General features: G+C 42.2%; 1 protein-coding gene across 1 annotated transcript; it reads right to left on the reverse strand.

Moving 5' to 3' along the window:
* Positions 1 to 1,668: 1,668 nt before the first annotated feature.
* On the reverse strand, positions 1,669 to 2,145 carry LOC310921992 (uncharacterized protein C11orf87 homolog; the record flags this gene model as incomplete). The annotated part of the gene is made up of 1 exon (XM_083882259.1): positions 1,669 to 2,145. The coding sequence occupies one exon, from the start codon at positions 2,143 to 2,145 to the stop codon at positions 1,669 to 1,671; it is 477 nt and encodes a 158-aa protein (XP_083738385.1).
* Positions 2,146 to 19,972: the final 17,827 nt, after the last annotated feature.

Consider the following 19,972-nt stretch of genomic DNA (forward strand, 5'->3'; position numbering starts at 1 on the left):
TAACAGAAATACTGCCCTGAAATCTCTGCATTTTGGGAGTATTATAGGAGTGTGGAGGACTTCTGCCACTCTCTTTCCCAGTTTTAAATTGGCTAATGACATTCACTCACAGATTACGGCTCCAGACCTCCTGGTCTATGTGTCTGGGAATTTTTTAATCAGCCACCCTAGCAGACAGAGCATGTCAGAGAAGAAATACAAAGGATACAGAATATTAAAAACTGTGGACTAACTAGATCCTCAAATCACTTTAAATGATGGAACAGAAAAAAAAAAAAAAGAAAATAAGAAATCCCTTGGGATCACTTTTTCTTTGCTGTAATTTTTAGATGTTAGTATGCACAGTAGAGGGCTGCCTCTGCCACGATACCACGCTATATGTTTCAAAGTTTGGATACGGCATGCTGTTAAGGCACCTTCAAGTAATGGTCATTGATTTAATCACTAAGCAAAGATGCATTTTCTGTAAACCACACTGCATCCTCCAACACACACAATACCAACAGCCACTCACACCCACCATCCACAGACAGCAAAACTCTCCGTGCCTGCTAAGGATAAACTAAACTACACCACTTCGAAGCAGCCACTTCAAAAATAAATATCTGCCAGGGTTTGGGAGTGGAGGTTTTGCACAACTGCATTATTTGTTTCCCAAGAGAGGAAACGATAAAATTAAGTGTTGTCTGCCCCTAATAGTCTACACGATTAGGAGGGTTGAAAATACACATCAGCCTAAAAAAGTAGAAGCAAGATCTGTACTGCTGCAGGATTCCTTGCTGGGAGACAAAGCTGTAAACGCAGGCATTCAGTGCAGGGTGCCTGGTGCAGAACTGGATTGTTTCAGGACCAACAGGAGGCACAAAGACAACCTCCCCTGGGAGGGGACAGGCAAGTTACTGCACATTTCCTCTCCCTTCCACACAGAATGGTACTGGGTTTGTGTTTCACGGTTCAGGGCGTGGGGAAGGGGGTGCTTTCCAAGATGAAGGGAGCTGATGGGAGAGGAAAGCTGAGGCACCACTCTATGCAGACAGCTGACTCCATCCCCCAGATAGTGAGTGGGTCACTCAGTGCTGCAGCTGGGGCACAGGGCTGTGGGGTCAGAGGGTGCTTGCAGCTAAGCCCAACTAGGGATGGCCATTTCTACACCAAGCAGTACCCAGTTCTGGAAAGGAGTGAGAGGGATGGGAAACAGGGCATAGATCCCAGCACAAAAGGAGAGACCAGAGTGTATCACCAGTCTGCTCCGAGACAACAGAAGGGTCCCAAGGCACCCACCAGACCTGCCTCTCCCTGCACACCCCAACCCACACCATGTAACAATGACACAGGGCGCAGTGAGAATCCCAAGAGCAGTGGGAAACCCAATTATCCCTTTACTTGGGGTAATAATGTCCAGACAAAAGAGACCCCCTACCCCTGACCCTCTCGTGCAGGTGGATGACTTGATATTTAGTAGCTGTGTGCAGATCCTTCTCCAGTAAAAAGATCCATCCTTTCCTCACACAGTCAATGAGAAACGCAATGTGATCTGTCATGCGCTTGGATCGTGGGCTTGTTCGTTCATTTGAATTAGCAACGTTTTCTTCTTCTTCGGGGACTAGAATAATCACTGAGATATTTACAAACACCAGTCAGCGCCTTGGCGAGGTGTAGCCCAAACCATCATGACAAAATCACCGTCTGCAGGAACCCCGCGCCAGCTGTGTCCAAACAAGGCTGTGCCTGCTGAGAGCTGGGGGCTGCCGAGGGGCAGGAGCGCTGCATCTCCGAGTCCTGGGGGGCTCTTCCCAGTCGGCTGTCTCTTCCTTGGGGTGCCTCTCCCTGCACCACCGTCCCGGGGTGCTGGCTGCTGCTATTGCTGCTGCGGGCACAGTGGTCCCGTTCGTACTCCTCCTGAGCCTTTTGCATTTTCCGCTTCTTCATCTTCCTCTTGTGGATGTGGAAGGTGGTGAGGGAGAGGAGGATCAGGCAGAAGATGAGGGTAACCAGGACAATTAAAACCAAGGTAGATGAGAAGGACTGAAAGAGTTGACCCACTTGCGTGATGCAGGTGCTGCTGGTATTTAAGGTGGCAGATGTCCTGTTCAGAAGACAAGGCGGCAGGGACAGCCTCAACTCTTTGGAGAGCTTGGCACTCATTGAGGAGGCTACGGAAGACGAGGATCTTCCTCCCCTCTCCGAAGACGTCTAAATTTCAGTCGGTGCGGGGCTGCCGGCGGGCGCTCGCTGGAAATGCCCGGGATGCTGCCGGCTCAGCCTCCCGCTGGCTCTGAAGCACCCGAGCAGCCTGCAAAGGGAGCCGGACCCATTAGCGCCCCGAGGCTCCCACCCTGCGCATCTCCCCCGCCCCAAAGCCGGCTGCGGCAGCCTCCGCCCCAAACCCGCCACGGCCCCGCTCCCAGCGGCCGGGGGGTGCCATGGGGTGCGGGACGGGGCACTTCGCCCATCCCTCGGCACCCGGGCAGCACCGCCCGGCCGCTGCCCCAACTAGTTGCCGCGGGGAGGGAAGCGAGGGAGCGGCGGCCGGGTGCCCGCCCGACCCCGCAGGTGCTGCCCCGCCGTGCCGGTGCCGCCGCCCGCCCCAGCTCCCCCCGGCTTTACCTGCAGGGCGAGGGAGCGCCCGGGCGCGGCGGGCGCTGGGGGCTGCGGCAGCGCGGAGTGAGCGCAGGAGCGGAGCCGCCGCCGCTTCGGGGAGCGCCGCCCGCAGCTGCAGCCGCCCCGGCCGTGACGTCAGGGCCCGGCCCGGCCCGGCCCGCCGGCCGCCGCCCCTCACAGCCCGCACGGCCCCTCACGGCCCTCACAGCCCCGCACGGCCCCTCACGGCCCCTCACGGCCCTCACAGCTCCGCACGGTCCCTCACAGCCCCTCACAGCCCTCACGGCCCCTCACAGCCCCGCACGGCCCCTCACGGCAGCACCGGCCCGCCGCACCCACCGCGCCCCCCGCACAGCCTCAGCCGTCCCTGCCCAGCTCCGCTGAGAGCGGCCCCAGCCCGTTCCCCAGACAGGCGGAGGTACCGCCGCACGCACCGGCCGCAGGCAGCCCCCGGCCCCGGGCAGCCGCCCGCACCGAGCCCCCCCCCGGCCCTTCACCCCGCAAAGCGCGCTCGCACCGAGCCGCACCCGGTGCCCAGATCCCGCCGGTGCCCAAAGCCCGTCCCCCCGCACGGCCAGCACACCCCTCCTTGCCCGGAGAGCTGGTGTGAACCTGTGAGAGCGAAGCAATGCCAGGGACTCCTGCTGGGATTAGGTGTCAAAACTTGGCTAAGCAAGGCTAAGTGCATCGCAGGCTTTTCGTCAAGAACAAACAGGTATGAGCTGCCCGTTAATGCGCTCAACCCAAAACTTGGATGATTTCTAAACGTAAGAAAATCTGTTTTTTTGAAAAGTACTTTCAGAAGTGCTAACAGGGCAGAAAAAAAGAATTACCGTTAGGATGGAGCTCTTCACATTTCGAAAAGGAACAAACTGATGTGAGGTTCCATCAGTCAGTCCCGTGTTGTGTGCTCTAGACCAACCCCATGTGCTGGAAGGAGAGTTGCTATGGGGCTCTGGTGTAAGTAAGGGAAGACTTTAAGAAAAAACAGAAAGTATCCATCCTTTCTCATGGCTAACAGGATAAGCTGTGACGTGAATTAGAAAAATCTTAGTGAAGAGCAAAGGTCCATTAGATCTGCTGACCCAGATAGCCAAGAACCTTTCACAGAGGTGGACAGAAGCTGGCAAGCTGAGCGTTTAAGCACTTTGCTGTTTCAAGGCAGATTTCTTCTGTACTGGCTTTGTCTCTGATAAATAAATGCACCAAAGCTTGTGAAATTTGGCCAGACTATTAACTCTGTGATTGTTCTGGAGAAAGATTTACACCACACGGAACAAACTACATTCAAGATGGTTGAGATTGTCCCAATCATTTGCAAAGGGACTCCAACTTAATTCTTCCTCTAAAACCAGAGGAATAGAGGTTTCCATTACTCCTTCCCTTCCCCAGAATAATACAGCTTGGTGCTGGAGGGGTGCTGCACAGAGAGGAAAGATGTTTAGTCCAGGACTGAGAGATAAGCCCTTGCCCACTCATTTGCCCACTGCTCCTCTCACTCAGCTGCCTCAGGTGATAGCTGGTGTCATTGCCGAAACACTTCTCCCCATGCAGCGGGGTTGAGTGACACACACTAGGTGAGTGTTGAAAGTCCATTCCAACCCAAATTATTGTATGATTCTATGATTCTATGATTCTCAGCCCAGCATTCCTTGCACAGGAATGCTGCAACCAACCCCTCACACACACACATCTCCGTAGCCTCCCTGGCATTCTGCCTGCACTTTTTTCCCTTCCTCCTCCCTCCAACGTGCACATCTGAGGTCTGCATTAATCAGTGCTCTATACTTGCTGCCTTAAAGGAGAAAACAACCACCACAGGCTGAAACAACACATCAATCCTCAGGCCATTCCCTCTTTCCTCCCTCACACTATTCTTTGGAAAGCAGCAGCTGAATGGAGGGCTGCAAAACAGGCTGAGGGGCATGGGGACCACTCATCAGGGCCTGTGCCACTGGAGGACACTTCTGATCGCACACAGAAGCAACCAAGGTATAAACCAGCAGTGCTGTGCTCCCTGGCCAGGCTCCACTGCATCCTTTAGCCTAATCTGAAAGTGGGAAAAGGATAGCATTTAATCCCAAAAGCATGTGCGAGATTGTGGAGTTGCAGCAGTTGATTTGAGATTGCTGTTCAGAAGTTACCAGATAAATAGAGATAATTCATTTTAAAAAATCCAAACAGCACCGTGAGAATGGCCTTTCGCACAGAAAACAGTAAAGGTATGAAGATACCTTAGAATGTTAGCCCTGTTTATGGCAGAAATAACCAAACTGGGGATTGAATAAAGTTCAGAACCAAAGAATTTACTAACTCAAGATATGTTTATTGCAAAAGTGAATAGCTAGGACTACTAATTTATTGCACTAGAATATATGACTATGTCTTCAGGTTTTATGTGTTGGGAGAGGCAACACAAAGCTACTGAAAGGTAAATTACCTTAAAATAAATTTAAAATCATTTGTGTATTAATTTTACCTGTTGTCTGCTGCCTTCAGTTATTCACATTATACCTTGCTTTTAGGATTAGAAAATAGTGAAAATGTGTCTTCTGTATTAGTATGATAATTATTCCAAGGTTTTTCCTAAACCATAGAGAGTGAAAAATGGGTTCAGGAAGTGGACAATGGTAGAGACATCAGCAGATGTTTAACTCCTTCCCTACTGTCACAGCCCTTTCTCTGTGTGTTTATGTACAGTTTTGCAATATTTCTGCTTTAGCTAGAATAAATGAAAAACAGAGATTGTTCTTGCTCTTTCTGGCAACTAATTTTACAATGTTTAATAAGAGAGTCAGAGGAGAAACATTATAAACTAAAAGGGAAATAACTCTGCTGTGATTACACATACCTTGGCATTCTGGTTCATACTGGCTGTGAGCCAACCAAATGGATTCAAATACCCGTGAGCAGAATACAGGAAGTTTCAGAAAACAGGGGAAAAAAAAAAATCTGTGTTACTATTGTGTATTACTCCTTTGCTCTGATTAATTGTTATAACTGTATTTGAATATATAAATAAAAAATATAGATAAGGCAGTCATGAAAAACCCTTACTTTGCCTGGCATGAAAATAAAGGTCACAATCTCTTTAAGAATTCCCTCTTTCAAGAATAAATTGGTCATTAGTTGTAGTGAATTCAAGCATACCATATAAACAGTGTGACATTTATTGGGATTAGGTTTCTGGCTCAGGGAGGATTGGTCACTGTGTCATAAAGGACATGATATTAAGGGGGTAGTTTTTGAATTTTACATCAATGTTTGTACTCATTAGAACCTCAATAACTCCCAGTTTTCTCTGGATTCCCATTATTAAGAAGCAGACAGCATACATTCTTCCAAATCCCCCAAATGAACTTTCATACATGAATTTTTTTTAGTCTATAATTAGAGAAGTTGTTCTTTCAGATACTAATTCCTCAATCCCTATATTACAAGGCCCTTTTTTCACTAAGGCAGTTGCCTAACCTCTGTGAGCAAAGGCTGTTCGTGTAAAGTAAAGGTTTGATTGTTCAGGTCCTTGCCTATTAATGACCCTTCTTGCAAAAATTTATTACCCCACCAGTGTTTAAATTTAGCACTTGATTGCATATGGAATGATGCATGATCCCTTTTTCACCAAAATTGATGTCATCATTTGCCAGCAGGACCAAGCACTCCTTGAATGCCAATAACCCTGGTATTAATCTGCTATCTCCCCATGGGATTAAGGCCATCTGTGTAGAAGTCTTTCAGGACTTTACATAGTCCCACTACAATAGGTAAAATTTAAACATTATTTAAACACGGTTTGAAAACCTAGTACTGTAGATAGAATGGGTTTTGCAACCAAAATAAAATAAATTTTTGTTTCATATGCACTGGTAGGCCAGCTAAGATCCTGCAGATACTAGAAGTGTCCTTCAGAGATTCTGAGCTGGAATAGCTTTACTATGACTGACAATTCTGCTTCCCAGGCTACCCAGCTCAGAAATAGATATTCTTTTTCTTTCTTTCCTCCACACCTTTTAGAAGAAGGTAGACTGGGTGATACAGGCTCACAATTATTTCAGTTTCAGGAGATGATTCTTTATGAAGCTTAAGGACCATTTTACATATTCATTTTCTATTCTAACTTTTGAAAAACATTCTTTTCTTGTTCTGGTAAAGAAGAAACCTCCCACATGTGATGGTGAGAATTTAAAAAAAGAAAAAAAAAATAGGATGCATGTGATGCCAACCAAGAAAGGTAACTAGGCTTTTGCTGAATTCAACAGGGTGTTAAATGGCACTAGGAGCAGAACATAGGTCCAGACTATGAAGAAATAAGTCAACAACGTTGAGCTTGCCTGACCAAGTACATAGATCTAATTATAATATCAGAATTATAAAGCTGCACATATGTGCATCTACTAATGCAAAGTGAATCTGAGTAAAATTATTGCAAAGGGAGAAAAGAAGGAAAGTATTTTAACTGTAACTATGCTCTAAAAATGCACTAAAATTTACTTTATTCATTAGCCAATATGTTTTAGAACAGCAGGGTCAGAGTAATGACCTTCCACATGTAATCTTTTTGCTTTTCTAATACAGAGTTTTCAGGGTATTTGAAGGAGCAGACTTTGATTATATTTTTAAATAGAGAACATGGCTAGTGGTTGGTGAAACATCAACTAACTGTAGCAGTGGGTATCACTGAGAGAGAAAACAGAAATTTTTACTGCTTGGTTAGACGGGAATGAAGTTTAAACGTAACGATCCACAATTGAAATCTGATTGCATGTTAACAGGCCCTCACATGCTTCCCCTCACACAGTTTGATTGCATTTCAGAGCTAATTCCACTCAACAGTCACTCCAGCTTTTAATATGGAATGAACTCCTTGTTCAGTCAAACTCTGCGATGGGTCAGATCCAGCCCTGGAGAGCAATGGGCTCAAGCCTACATCCCTTTTGTGTGATCCAGGGCACTCTGCCATCCCACCAGAGGGTGGTAAGGGGGAACCTCCAAGTGAGAGGAAAGAAACAACCACACTTTCCATAGGTCATCCCATGGGCCAAAGGCAGACTAGTCCTCACATATGCTCGTGTCATCCATCTGTATATTTACACAGAGTAGAACAGCAACACTTTGAAAGGGACACTTAGGATAACAGTCGGGCAGCTGCTGTCTGCAGACAGAAGGCTGGAGGTGAAGGGACTTGAATTTGGGTCTTTCAGCTCCAGGCAGCACATGTCAGCCTGAGACAGGAGATTTTCTTGTTCATTCCATGCACATAACAACCCTCCCGCTCCCCATAATGTCCTGGCTTTTTTCCAGGGAGGAAATCTAAGAAAGCTGGGAAAGTGTAATGGATGACAAAGCCATTTACCTCTAGCTCTGCTAAAAAAAATCCATGCTCAGTCAACTCCAGCTCACTGTGCTGTTCATCAGCAACTTATATAGCTCAAATTTTGCCCAGGGTCTTTTATAATTTTTTTTCTTTCCTTTTTTTTTTTTTTTTTAAGCAACTACTGTGTGATGAAAAAGGAAGTTGGCAGCACTCATTGTTATTCTGCTCTGCTGTTATCTCCTGGGCCCTGAACATCCCAGGGACCTTGGTTTTATCCCCAGTTTTTCATTATTGCAATACTAAAAGAAATCCTGATACCAGCTGCTGGAAATGCATTTTTCTTGCATTGTTGCATAGCTGAAAGTCTTTGTGGACAGCCTTGTTCTTTCAATTTGTCTGTCACTCTGCTTGTAGCCAGGATTTTAACTAATTCTCGTATAGGAATTTGAATAAAGTTTAGAAAATTTATTTTAAAATATAACTAATTTTTACTAGCTTTATAGCACTTCAGCTTTTTTCTTCTGAGACTGTATTTTGAGATGGGGAGTGAGAATATTAATTTTTAATTAAACTATCACCCCAAAACTTCATAAGCACAAAATTTCTTCATGCCCATATTTTCTAAACTGGGACCAGACATGTGAAGGTCTTATTCTATGACGTGCTGTGCCCTGTAGTCAAATCCAACCCTGGATACCAGCACCAGCTCACAGGAAAGTAAAATTAAGCGTGTCATTTATTGCCTGTTGGATTGGATCAAGCACCTTGTGGCAACAGCCCCTCACAGGTGCTTCTTTCCCTCCTTCCCAAAAATTCATGTGGTAAATGGAGCTGCCCAACTGGGCAAAGCCAATAGATGGTCTCTTCCATGGCAAGAGCCCTCCATTTTATGAGCTGCATCATCACCTTTTAAAATAGAAAAGGCTCTGCCAGATGAATGAGCTCAAGGTTTTCCCTTCATTGTTCCTGGCATTTACCTGATATTGTGTACAATGTTCTTGTGAATAATCCTTTTGTACAAAAATAGCATTGTTTCAGAAGTGCTTATTTTACCAGTGGTAATCAGCAAGAAAGCAGTTGTTTACTGTGATTTCATTTTAAACTTGCTTCACCACTGTGTGTATTAGACTCTGCTGGAGAACCATGAAATCTCTTATTACTGAGCTCCTCGGTTTTCTCTCTGTATCTTTCTGCTAAGTTTTATTATACTCTCGGCCATGACATGTCTGAAATTAGACTGAAAACACATTGGGAAAGCAACTGAATGATCTGGTTTTAATCAAGAGGTGCTCTGAGAGAACATAAACCTCTCTCCAAAATAAAATAAAACCAACTGCAGCATCTGGAAATAAGGAGTAAATGTCAATGCAATAAACACTCAACAAAGTTGGCCAGTTTTTTTTTTAATGCTCTACAGGAACATGTTTGGATGTAGTAATGCCCTTGCATGATAGCAGGAGGCTGATTAGCTGTTTTGTACTCGAAGGAAGTATTGATACCATAACTTTTCTCTGTGTGCTTGGGTAAGACTACACCAAGGAATCCTGTTTCCTACTTCTTCTGACCTAAAATTAGGTCTCTAAATCATTGCTATGATACAAATATTTTTCCTTACCTTGAGGAGCCCAGGAGTAAAGTTTACCTAGTCTACCTCTCACCACCTTTGTGGGTCACGCTGGAGTGGCATCAGTGTAAAAAGGAAAAGCTTGGAGAGCAAAGGGAAAACTGAGTTGAAAGAGTTTACACAATGGGGGAAAATTGGCAAAAAATTAACATTTTTATAGAAGACTGTGTTTTGTAGAACTCAGAAGTGCAGGTGGAACATAGGAGTGTAGAACTGACAATCATAAATAGCTATTATTTGAGGAGCAACAAATAACAGTGAGAAGAGAGATTTCAAGAAATTGAACTTACATAACTGAAAATTATACAACATAAAAATATCATTTGTCATTTCAATCACAGGCTTATACAGACATAATGCTAGATGTGGTTTCAGCTGCTCTAGTTAAAGAAATATGTAATAATTCTTACAAGAATACACATTTTAAAATTCCGTTAGCATGAAAAAACAGAGAAATGTTACAGTATTTCTCAGGCAGGTAGGCAGGTATCATCTGCCCCTTTCAATCCTATGTCATATTTACTCCACAAGTCAGAGGACATTTACCACAAAATGTGTGTTAAAGTTGGGCATAAACTCTCAGGGACCACGAGATTGTCTTCCTAATGGGGGGAAATGTGGAAACACAGAGATAGAATAAAAAGCTGTGTTATGTGAAGTCTTTTAGGAAAAGAAGAATAGGGGAAGGGAAGGGAAGGGAAGGGAAGGGAAGGGAAGGGAAGGGAAGGGAAGGGAAGGGAAGGGAAGGGAAGGGAAGGGAAGGGAAGGGAAGGGAAGGGAAGGGAAGGGAAGGGAAGGGAAGGGAAGGGAAGGGATACACAGTAACTTCTCTAATAAAGTGATTAGGAGACGTGGAGGTCTGGTTTATGAGCAAATTAATAGATCATTAAAGAAGAATGAATTAAAGATCAGAGTGTAAAGTGCTGACATGGTGCAGAACAAATGTTGGGAACTGTAACCTTGTGAGTACAGAAAACAATGAAACAAATTGCACAACTAGATTTTCTTCCTCACAGTTGTCAGATGTATAAAGACTGTGTACATGACTGCTGCATCCACAATGTATAGCATTCAAATCACCTCGAAAGAGATCTTGTTTCTTGAAATCAACAAGCATTTTTTGTTCTGTAATTGGGGCAAGTAGAAGGAAGCAAAGTGAGCTTTGTATTTTTATTTGAGGGATCTATTCCCTTGGGAAGATAGACCTTTAAGGCAGTGTGTATTTCTATGATAATTCACCAAGAACCAAGTTTTGCACCTGTAGGCAAGCAGACAGCTGACAGAGGACAAGACTTCTACAATGCAGTTAAAGGAATTACAAAGATATCCTGCAACTTGTTATTTAAAAGAAGAAGGAAGAGGAAAAGGATAATGAACAAGGAAGAAAAAGGGCAATCCACTAATTATAAACAATCATGTTGTAATATTGAGTGTCTTACAGTTCTTTTATGGGAGGACCATGCTTTCTCTTCTCAGGGCATCTCCAGTTTCTCACAGGACAACACCTTGTAGTTTTCTGAGTAACAACACATGAAAATATTTTTTTCTTTTTTTTAAATTCTATTTCTTATAACATTTGATGATAGAGAAACAAAGAAGTGGGGTGCTGTCAGTGGGATGTTTTGAAGCTAAGCTACCAATGTTTGAGCCAATGAAATGGTTAGATTGCCTTTCCAGATTAAAACAGTCCTGGAAAAGGAGAAAATGAGGTTAATTGTCTAGTTTCCACTGAACACATTTGTGTATTTCATTTGTGTATTTCAACTAAAATGTTCTGACTAAAATAAAATAGGCAAGTGGCTTTAACTTAATTTTGTAATTACGTATGGTATTTTCACATTAAAAGAAAAGGCTAATTAATAACAACTGTCATTTAAAACCCAGGTACTTTACAGAAGTATATTTCTCCATAGATTTCCATCATGGTTTTTACTATGACTAGATTAGAACACAACATCAATACCTAAATACTTCATTGCTTGATAGACTAAGCTTCATTTGAGCTGTTCCAGTCTATTATGCAAATTGTATAATATTAAAATGTATTGATATGTATTTAATTGGAAGATGACAGATCTCTTATTAGCTACTTAGACCAAGAGCTGAAAAATATCAGCATAAGAGCTATACAAACAAAAACCTTGCAAATCAAAAGAATCATGCTTATTTGCTGAGATCTTATGCTGAACAAAATCACTTCAACCCACAAATAACAATCATGTTAGTGAGTAATTAAAGCAAGGGACAAAGTCAGGACTATAATATTCTATTCCCAATTCAGCTACTGACTCACAGTGTGATTTTGCTCATTTACCACCTATGAAATGGAAGATGTGATAATGATAATGACAGGGATAATAATGCCTACATAAAAGAAGTGCTAGTAGTCTTAGTGTTTGAAAAGAGCTTTGAGATAGAGCTGTTATATAAACACAGATTATAATTAACAAGGGACTGCAAGCTTGCACAATTGGTACATTCTTTGGGCTTTCAGAAGTAAAGAGAGGTGAGTTCTGTATATCTGAGATACCACAAGTCCTCTGTTGTAAGAGCTTATTTGGGAAATTATGTTTCACAGCTGCCATTACACTGTATTGGAACCAGGCTTTTAAGAGGACCTAACTATTTGCTAGTCATTAACACAAGAAACTTTAAAGGCAGTTCAAAATAATCTCATCACTGTGACTACTGGCTACAGCTTGTCTTATTGTGTTCTCTTCTTAGTAGACATGTGTAACAATGCATTTATATGAAAGACAAGAGAACACAAGCACATGAACAAGAAGAGGTTCAGTGCCTTAGTAAATGCTGAGTGCCTGAGGCACAGGTGAGCTTGGAGATTTTCTTATACTGTAAATCCATGCTGCCAAAGTCTCTGAAAATGGTCAAATACAACCCCAACAATCATCTTCCTGACCAGTTCAGACATTTGCTCTGAGCACAATGATATTCTTCTTTGTTGAAAGCCTTTGAAAATAATGGGTTACATTAGAACAGAAACCTAGTAAAAATATGAATAAGATACTTTGGAAAGGTGAAGTCTCCCTTGCTGTAAGGCAACTGGAACAGTCGCTTTGGAAAGATAATATACTCAACAAAAGTTAGAATAATAAAGAGAAGCAGAGGTATAGATTATAGAACTTCGTAGAGCACAGCACAATATCACTCTGTAAAACAAGTCAAAGGCATCTGCAAAAGTACATTGGTCTCTTTTTCTTATATAATCGATTAGACATTTTTAACAAACTAAATCAGCTAAAAGAAAGAACAGTCTGTAAGTAATCTTTGTGTGCAAACAAATTTTTAGTGCAGAGGAGCAGTAAAAATATCTTTTAATAGCTTGTTTTGTAGGAAAAAAAATTGTACAGGACCAGATTTGTGTAAGGCTGGCAGACTACAGGAACATGAAGTGATGCTAAAGGGATATTTTAGGTATACATTTTTCTGAAAGATATTCCAGTGCATAACATTACAAATCCATTTCTATTTCCCCCCAAAACATGGAAATCTCTCAGACCATCATGAAATGGAAAATCTTCTAAGTAAAGGCTATAAGAAAATGGTTTGATTCTTCTCAGCTAGTTATATTTTATTATCATTAATTAGGTTACAACATTAGAAGTCCCCATCAAGTCAATGTCATGATACTGAGACATTAAAGAGGGATTGTGCTTTACAAGAGCACAGTTTGATTAAAGAACTGTCCTGGGGTTCCAACAAGGCGAAGTGATTTAGCTAAGGCCACAGAAAGGGTGAGTGGCAGAAGAAGAGCAGCCCTTGGATTGCAGAATTTGCAATGTGCATAGGGAGCATAAAGACAATACTTCCAGCATAAATTGGTATGCCACTGCAAACTGAGAGGAGCTTTTAAAGCTGTAAATATCTTGCATCCAGTCTAGCTGCCCTGCCATGTTAGCTTTCAATTCCCCACTTACCTCTGTTTAGCCAGGTCTCTGGAGTGGCATCCTCTTTATCTCATATCTCTGTTTTGTTTTTACCATTTCAGAGTTGGAGAACAGTTAGCTGGTGACAGGAATAACCACAGGGTCCCAAGAAGAGTTACTGGAAAGAAAGAACAGCATGGGCAGAAGCATGTCGTTTAGTGTTGCAAGATCTCTTACTGCTGAAAGGGTTCATTTTGTGACAGAGTCCAAAAACTCTCACATTTCTGTGGAAGCAAAAAACCACAGAATGCTGCAGCTTTCCTCTTAAAAAAATAAGATTGAATGAATGATCATGTGTCACTGAGTAAGAAAGATTGGAAGGAAATGCATTTCATGAAGATGCTATTCTGCCTTTTAGCTGCCTTTTAGTCTTTCTTGAACACCTATCTGAAATAGTCAGCACCATTCTCAGCAATAACCTAGATAATGCATTTGTGAGCGTTGCTTTTCTGTTCTTAATTGAGCAGAAAGTATGGTGCATCTCTGATTTGTTAGTCACATTACTGGGGAGCAGGATCTGGGGAGAGATTTCTGAGCTGCAAGTGGGATAAACCCAGACAGAACTGACATAAAACATGAAATGTAAAGCACAAAACTTCTGTGGATGGAAAAGAGCCGTCTGTGCTGTTGTACTAAACACAATGCTTGCTGGGATTTTTGCCCATGGAACACTGAGAACTATGGAAACATGTGAGGACCCCAAATCCACAGTGGTAAGAGCAACAGTTCCCTTATTTGTACCCATGATAAGGGTTTCTATCATTTGGCCCTCAGAACCCCTTTGCCACTTTTGTTTTTCAACATTAAAATAACTTTGATGGGCATCGTTTACAATAAGAAGGAAATAGTTTCTTTTCTTTCAGAGATGTTCCAAAACCACAAAGAAGAGTTGCAATGAAGGCTTTAGAGACTGTGGTTAGTCCGTGTCCAATGGTTGTTTCATGCTGTATTGATCCCGGCACTACTCTTCCCAGCTTAGAAAATGATAGATTTCCTATTTTTCAGCCTCATTTTGCCATGACCCTTCTGAGGAAAGCTGAGTAGGAGGCACAGAAGTGGTTGTCAATGGAGAGTGTTCATTTGTGAGGGTGGCTGGGCAGCATCCAAATGAGAAATATTTATAATATTTTATATATTTTATTTAAAATATTTTGTAATATTTTTATAATATTTTAATAAAATAGTCAATATTTTATGAAAAAAGCCTTACAGAAGATTCACTGCCTTTTCTTTCTATCCAGGCTGGTGCTCCCCTTTTGCCTTACCGCAGCTCAGTCATTAATACTCGTCTTGTTTCAAGTTTGATTCACTTTCTTCATATTTGTTTTGCTTCAAGCTTCATTCACATTCTTCCTAGAGACCTCAGCACTCAGCTGGCCTGACTGCTTCCATCCTCTTTTTTAGTGTCACTGCTAAGTCTCCCCAGGAATTTCCAGGCCCTGTGTCTGATCCCAAGTCCCTGTAATGGGAATGGGGGAGCTTTGTAGGCTGGATGTGTCCATCATTGGATCTCACACAAACTTCAGTGGTAGTCTCTCCAGTCTGGAAATTTTGTATCTAAAGCCTAGGACACACTTCAGATTTCAGCTGTAAAGGACTAAGTCTGTAGTTTCAAGACAGTGGAGTCAGGATATGGGGAACACAGTTCATGTAAATGGCATATATGCATTCCAGAGAATTTCTACAGCTGAACAATGCATACGTGGTATTTTATATATGGTTTGGTGTAGGTGGAAAATGTCCTAAAGTTCAAGAAGAAGCACTAAAAGCATTAGCTACACAATTTCAGATTCCCATGGTGGCTGGCTGAAATACATTCTTAGCTTCTTGTTGGGTATCAATGCCAGCTGCCTGGGGGGCTGCTGAGCCTTCAGCACTGCTCTTTCACTTTTATTTACCATTGCCACCATGGAAAAACTATTTGGCATATTATTGCATAAGTGACTTAACACTCCAAGAATGTTCACACATTTATTCTTCAAATCTAGCAACTTTCTTTATTGTGTGAAAACTGAGGTTTGCAAATGTGTCCTGGGGATCTATTCAGGCCTGGACTTTCTTCCTTCAGTGACCCCCTCTGGCTTCTGAGTCATTGCCCTGCAACAATATCAAGATTTCAAATGAGCAAATGAACACAGTTCACACCACCATGTTCTGGTTTCCCCATCTTTGGTTTGCACTGCCTGCTCATCCCGCATGTCCTACGCATAAGGCAGATTTCTCAGCATCTTTGCCTTACTTCCTTTATGGATGGTATTTCTCAGGTTGTCAATTCCACATCATCTCCAAATCTGCACATCTTGTTCTACATTTCCTTCTGTAAGATAACCACTATCTCCTATATATAGCAGAAACAGAACAAGCTCAACATATTGCCACTTGTCACTCTTATCCCACTGTCTCTCTCTACCCCTCTGTCCCATTTGCCATCTCTGGTTTCTGTTAGCAAACCAACTGAGCATTTCATCACCAGTGTACCTTGTTAACCTTACAGATTACTCTCTCAGTGGGCACTGAAAGCTATCCAGAAGTCCTTGTGAAGGATGCCCACACATTCACCCTCTTTCATTCCTATTTTCTTCACTTGGGCGAGATAAGCCAACGTGGCCAAGTTTGAACTTCTTTTTTTCTGCCTGTGCTAAGACTCTCTAACTAAACTGTGCCTGTCCAAATGTTCGATATTTGCCCCTCACCGGCTTTTCTGAGTGTTAGAACAAAAGCCAAAAAAAGGTTCTTTAGTTACAATTTCTTTTTTTTTTTTTTTTAGAAGCTGAAGTAGATATCTGTTCTCTAAGTGCAATAGGCTCAGTCTTCATCTGGCATCATACCAGTAGAGCTATACAGTTTTTAGCCCAGTAGAAGTTTTCTGTGTCTTCGGCTTCTAGTACACCTATCACTGCATAATCTGAGATCTGTGAGCAGTTCATGTCACTTTAACAGGTACCACTTGTTACTGAGCATACACATGCTCACTGCTGAGCTGAAATCCAACATGCACCAGCTTCAGTTCTGTGAAGGTGGTTTAAGTTAACACATTTTTTATCTTACAGCCAGGAAGGCCTAAGAGCATGCACCCACACACTTATGAAGCCTCAGCATATGAATGGTAATTTATTAAGTGACAGGACCCAATCACTTTCAGTTAGTGCCTATATTTTATAAGCAAACTATTCTGTCTCTCCTATTTCCATTGGGAAGTTTAAGGTCTGTACCAAAGTGCCCTTTGGAGTTTTGTTTGACTCTGTTTCTAATCCTTCGGTCTTCATAGACTTTTACTACCGCAGGCTTCTTGAAGCACACATAGCAGACAGCATAAATCTTCTGTTCTGCTTTGGTTTAAATATACCCCTCTCATACCTCTTTCTTAATAAAACCTTTTACCTTTGGGTACTGGAAGGTACAAAGGAACTCCTCTCTCTGAAGTGTCAATGTCTATGGTTGACTGTATTGCTGAGGTGAGAGGAACAGGACAGTTTTGTTTCCTTTTCTGTCAGCAAATGTCAGAGATTCCACAGGTGATTGTCTATAATGGAATTACAGAGCACACAGAGCACTGTGTGTCAATAAACACATTTACTTAAATTACGTGGGTTTTGTTTATTGTAGGTGAGCACTTACTTTCTCCCAGGAAGAGAGAACAGGATAGCACAGGAACCCTCCTTCTCTGCACTTGCTCCCCCAGCAAGTCTGAAGGGAACTGCTTGGGGAACATTTTGGTTGAACACATTTTGGATGCCCAGAGTTTGTACTGGAAACAGGATCTTCTTCATGATGGAGAGGTAAGTCAGACCATACCCCATGGAGATTAAGGCATGGGAACACTTTTTTTTGGCCTCCCCAAGTCTGACCCTGCTGGAGACAAACTTGGTTTCATGCCTCTCAGTGTGAGACCTGTCCACACAGAGCAGAGCCTGAGCACCACCTCCAGATACAGCAGAGGTACACATGGTTGAATGCTCAGGCCTGCATTTCCAGCAAGCTTAAGCTGTGGACCATTTACTGTATACCCTGCTACAAGATTTTCACTTTCCTTGTTCTGGGAGTAATGTTAACTCACCTGGTAATACACTCATCAATGTTCTGATAGTAATTTTACCAGAAACCTTTTGTCCTTGTTCTAGTCACCAGTTAGAACAAAAAAATCTCTACTAGATTTGAGAGGTTTGATGGGATTTAGTAGGAAACACAATCATGTCAGGAGATCATGCTGCCTGATTTTCCCTAAAGAATTTTTGGGATCTTCCCCCTACATATGTGCACATGTGATCTTAGTTATCTACATGTAAAGCAACTTCTGGAGGCTCTGCATTTACTCACAGTCCTGTAGCTGTTTGCTTAATTGTTTGAGCCAGTGTCCATATTTGTGGAGCCTGAAATATTTTTACCACTTTTGTTTTCAATTCTGAATATAATTTGGAAGTTATTTCCAAATATTTGTTTTATAAGACACTGTTATACACTCACTTTAAAACGTATCCTGTTTTATGCACTGTTGTTTATAACCTCTTTGGAAGCTGAAACTACAATATATTTGCTGACCAAAATGCATTTCTTTCTAATGGTAAAATACATATTGTTTAATTATGCTAGGATTACTGGCATCTGTTTGGCTCTAGGCAATTTAGCAAGATCAAAGAAAGAATCAGATTCTTATTTGCACAGCAGGTATAGCCAGGGCTCTAACAGTTAATGCTAACAACATTAGTAGGGGGTATCTTAAATGTCATGTCTTAAAACAATCTAGCTTTCAGAGATTAGACAGATATCAAAAGTGTGAGCCATATAATCTGCCCACTGATAGCGCTGATATCCAAATCACATCTTTGCAGCTTTTGTTAGGATCCAGCTGCCTCTCTGGAGAAAACAATACATGCAAAACCACAGAAGCAGTGCGAGCAACTTTTGCCCTTATTGCATTTGTCCCTCTACTCTGCAGTACAATCCACTTAGCTGGATGTTTGCTAAGTGGACAAATAGGGGCCAGAAAGAACTCCCAAGCAGCTTTTCAAACTGAGGTGGGGTCTGTGTATGACTCTGTATTTCTCCTGTAAGATTATTTTGCAAGGATGTCCGTGATTAATATGCCCTATGGTAGCAAAGAGAGTTTATTTCTCATTTGGGATGAGCCCTTTGAACTGCCAAATGATAATACAAAGAAAATGTTATAGCCAGTTAGTTAACTTCCTGCAGCCTTTGTTTTAACGCAGGGGGGAATGTATCTGTGTTTGATCAGCCAAAAATTACACACCCTGAACTCAGATTCTGCTTTGATCTTCCTTTGATCATACACTTCCCAGGAAAAAGGAACTTGCTTGCATTTAGGGTTTGACTATAGAACAAGGAAGCAGATGCAATGAACAGAAGGCAGACAACATATTTTATTGATTCTGATTAGTAAGCAGTTCAGATGGATATAAATACATATGTGCATATATATGTGCACATATAGGTGTAAGTGGAAATAAACATATATAGTTTGAAAGACCATGGACACAAAAAAAGGGATAATTTTCTAATATTTTTTAAATCCAATGTTCTGCTCTGCTTTGGTTTACAGTCAGTAGAATATTGTTGCAGTGGGTTCTTTCCTTAATTGCACACCTCATATTTCCCACATGAGGGTACAACTGAGCAAGATGTAAATTCACTCATGAATGATCACACTTTGCAATGTGAAGTAAAGCCTTCCCCTTCTCTGTCCTAGATGAAGCCACTGTTAATTGTGGCTTCTCAGCCTGGAGTTGTCAGTGAGCTCAGTAGCGGCTAATTGCATTTTTTGCTGTTATAGTTCTTATTTTGTGGAATGCTAGAAAGAAAAAAATTATTTAGGAATACAACAGTGTTTTCCTGGTTGGATGGTGTGGTAAATGAGAAGCCATGCTTCAGAGAATGTCTGTCATGTCTAGAACCCAAACCAAAACACAACATATTCACAGGCACAGAACTCCAACAAAACCCTTACCCTTTCCCAGCAGCAGCTTGCACAGCTGTGGACACCAGTGCAAAGCTCTGCTCAGCACTATGGAGCAAGAACAGCAACAAAATAGATGTCTAAGTTACTTATGCTGCAAGTCAGTGAATTAGTTAAAAACCTAGTTTTTCAAAGTAAACCTTGATTTTTCAGGTGAGTACACAGATGAGTCCATAACATCTCACACTAGGATTCTAGGACATGTAGCTCTAGATGAATTTGCTCTCCAGGCTTTCTAATATTTATTTCTCTTAGGAGAGGAGAAAGGTGTACTTCTTCATCCACTGAAGTTCAAAGCAGTCCAGGGAGTCAACTGTGCCTCTTAGGTAACTTCACCTCCCTACCTCAAGGCAACCTAACTTTACTTTCTTAAATGTCTGGCTAATATCTTACACCATAAATGAGGCTGTGTTTGCTGATGTTTGGTAGTAACCAAATGCACAGGACAGCAGAGGAACTGAATGCTCAGTAGTATTGCCCTTGTGGAAATAAAACTTGAAGTACTTTCAGAAGCACTG

Source organism: Zosterops lateralis, assembly GCF_965231275.1.
Source record: "Zosterops lateralis genome assembly, chromosome: 2".
In the NCBI taxonomy this organism is placed as follows: domain Eukaryota; kingdom Metazoa; phylum Chordata; class Aves; order Passeriformes; family Zosteropidae; genus Zosterops; species Zosterops lateralis.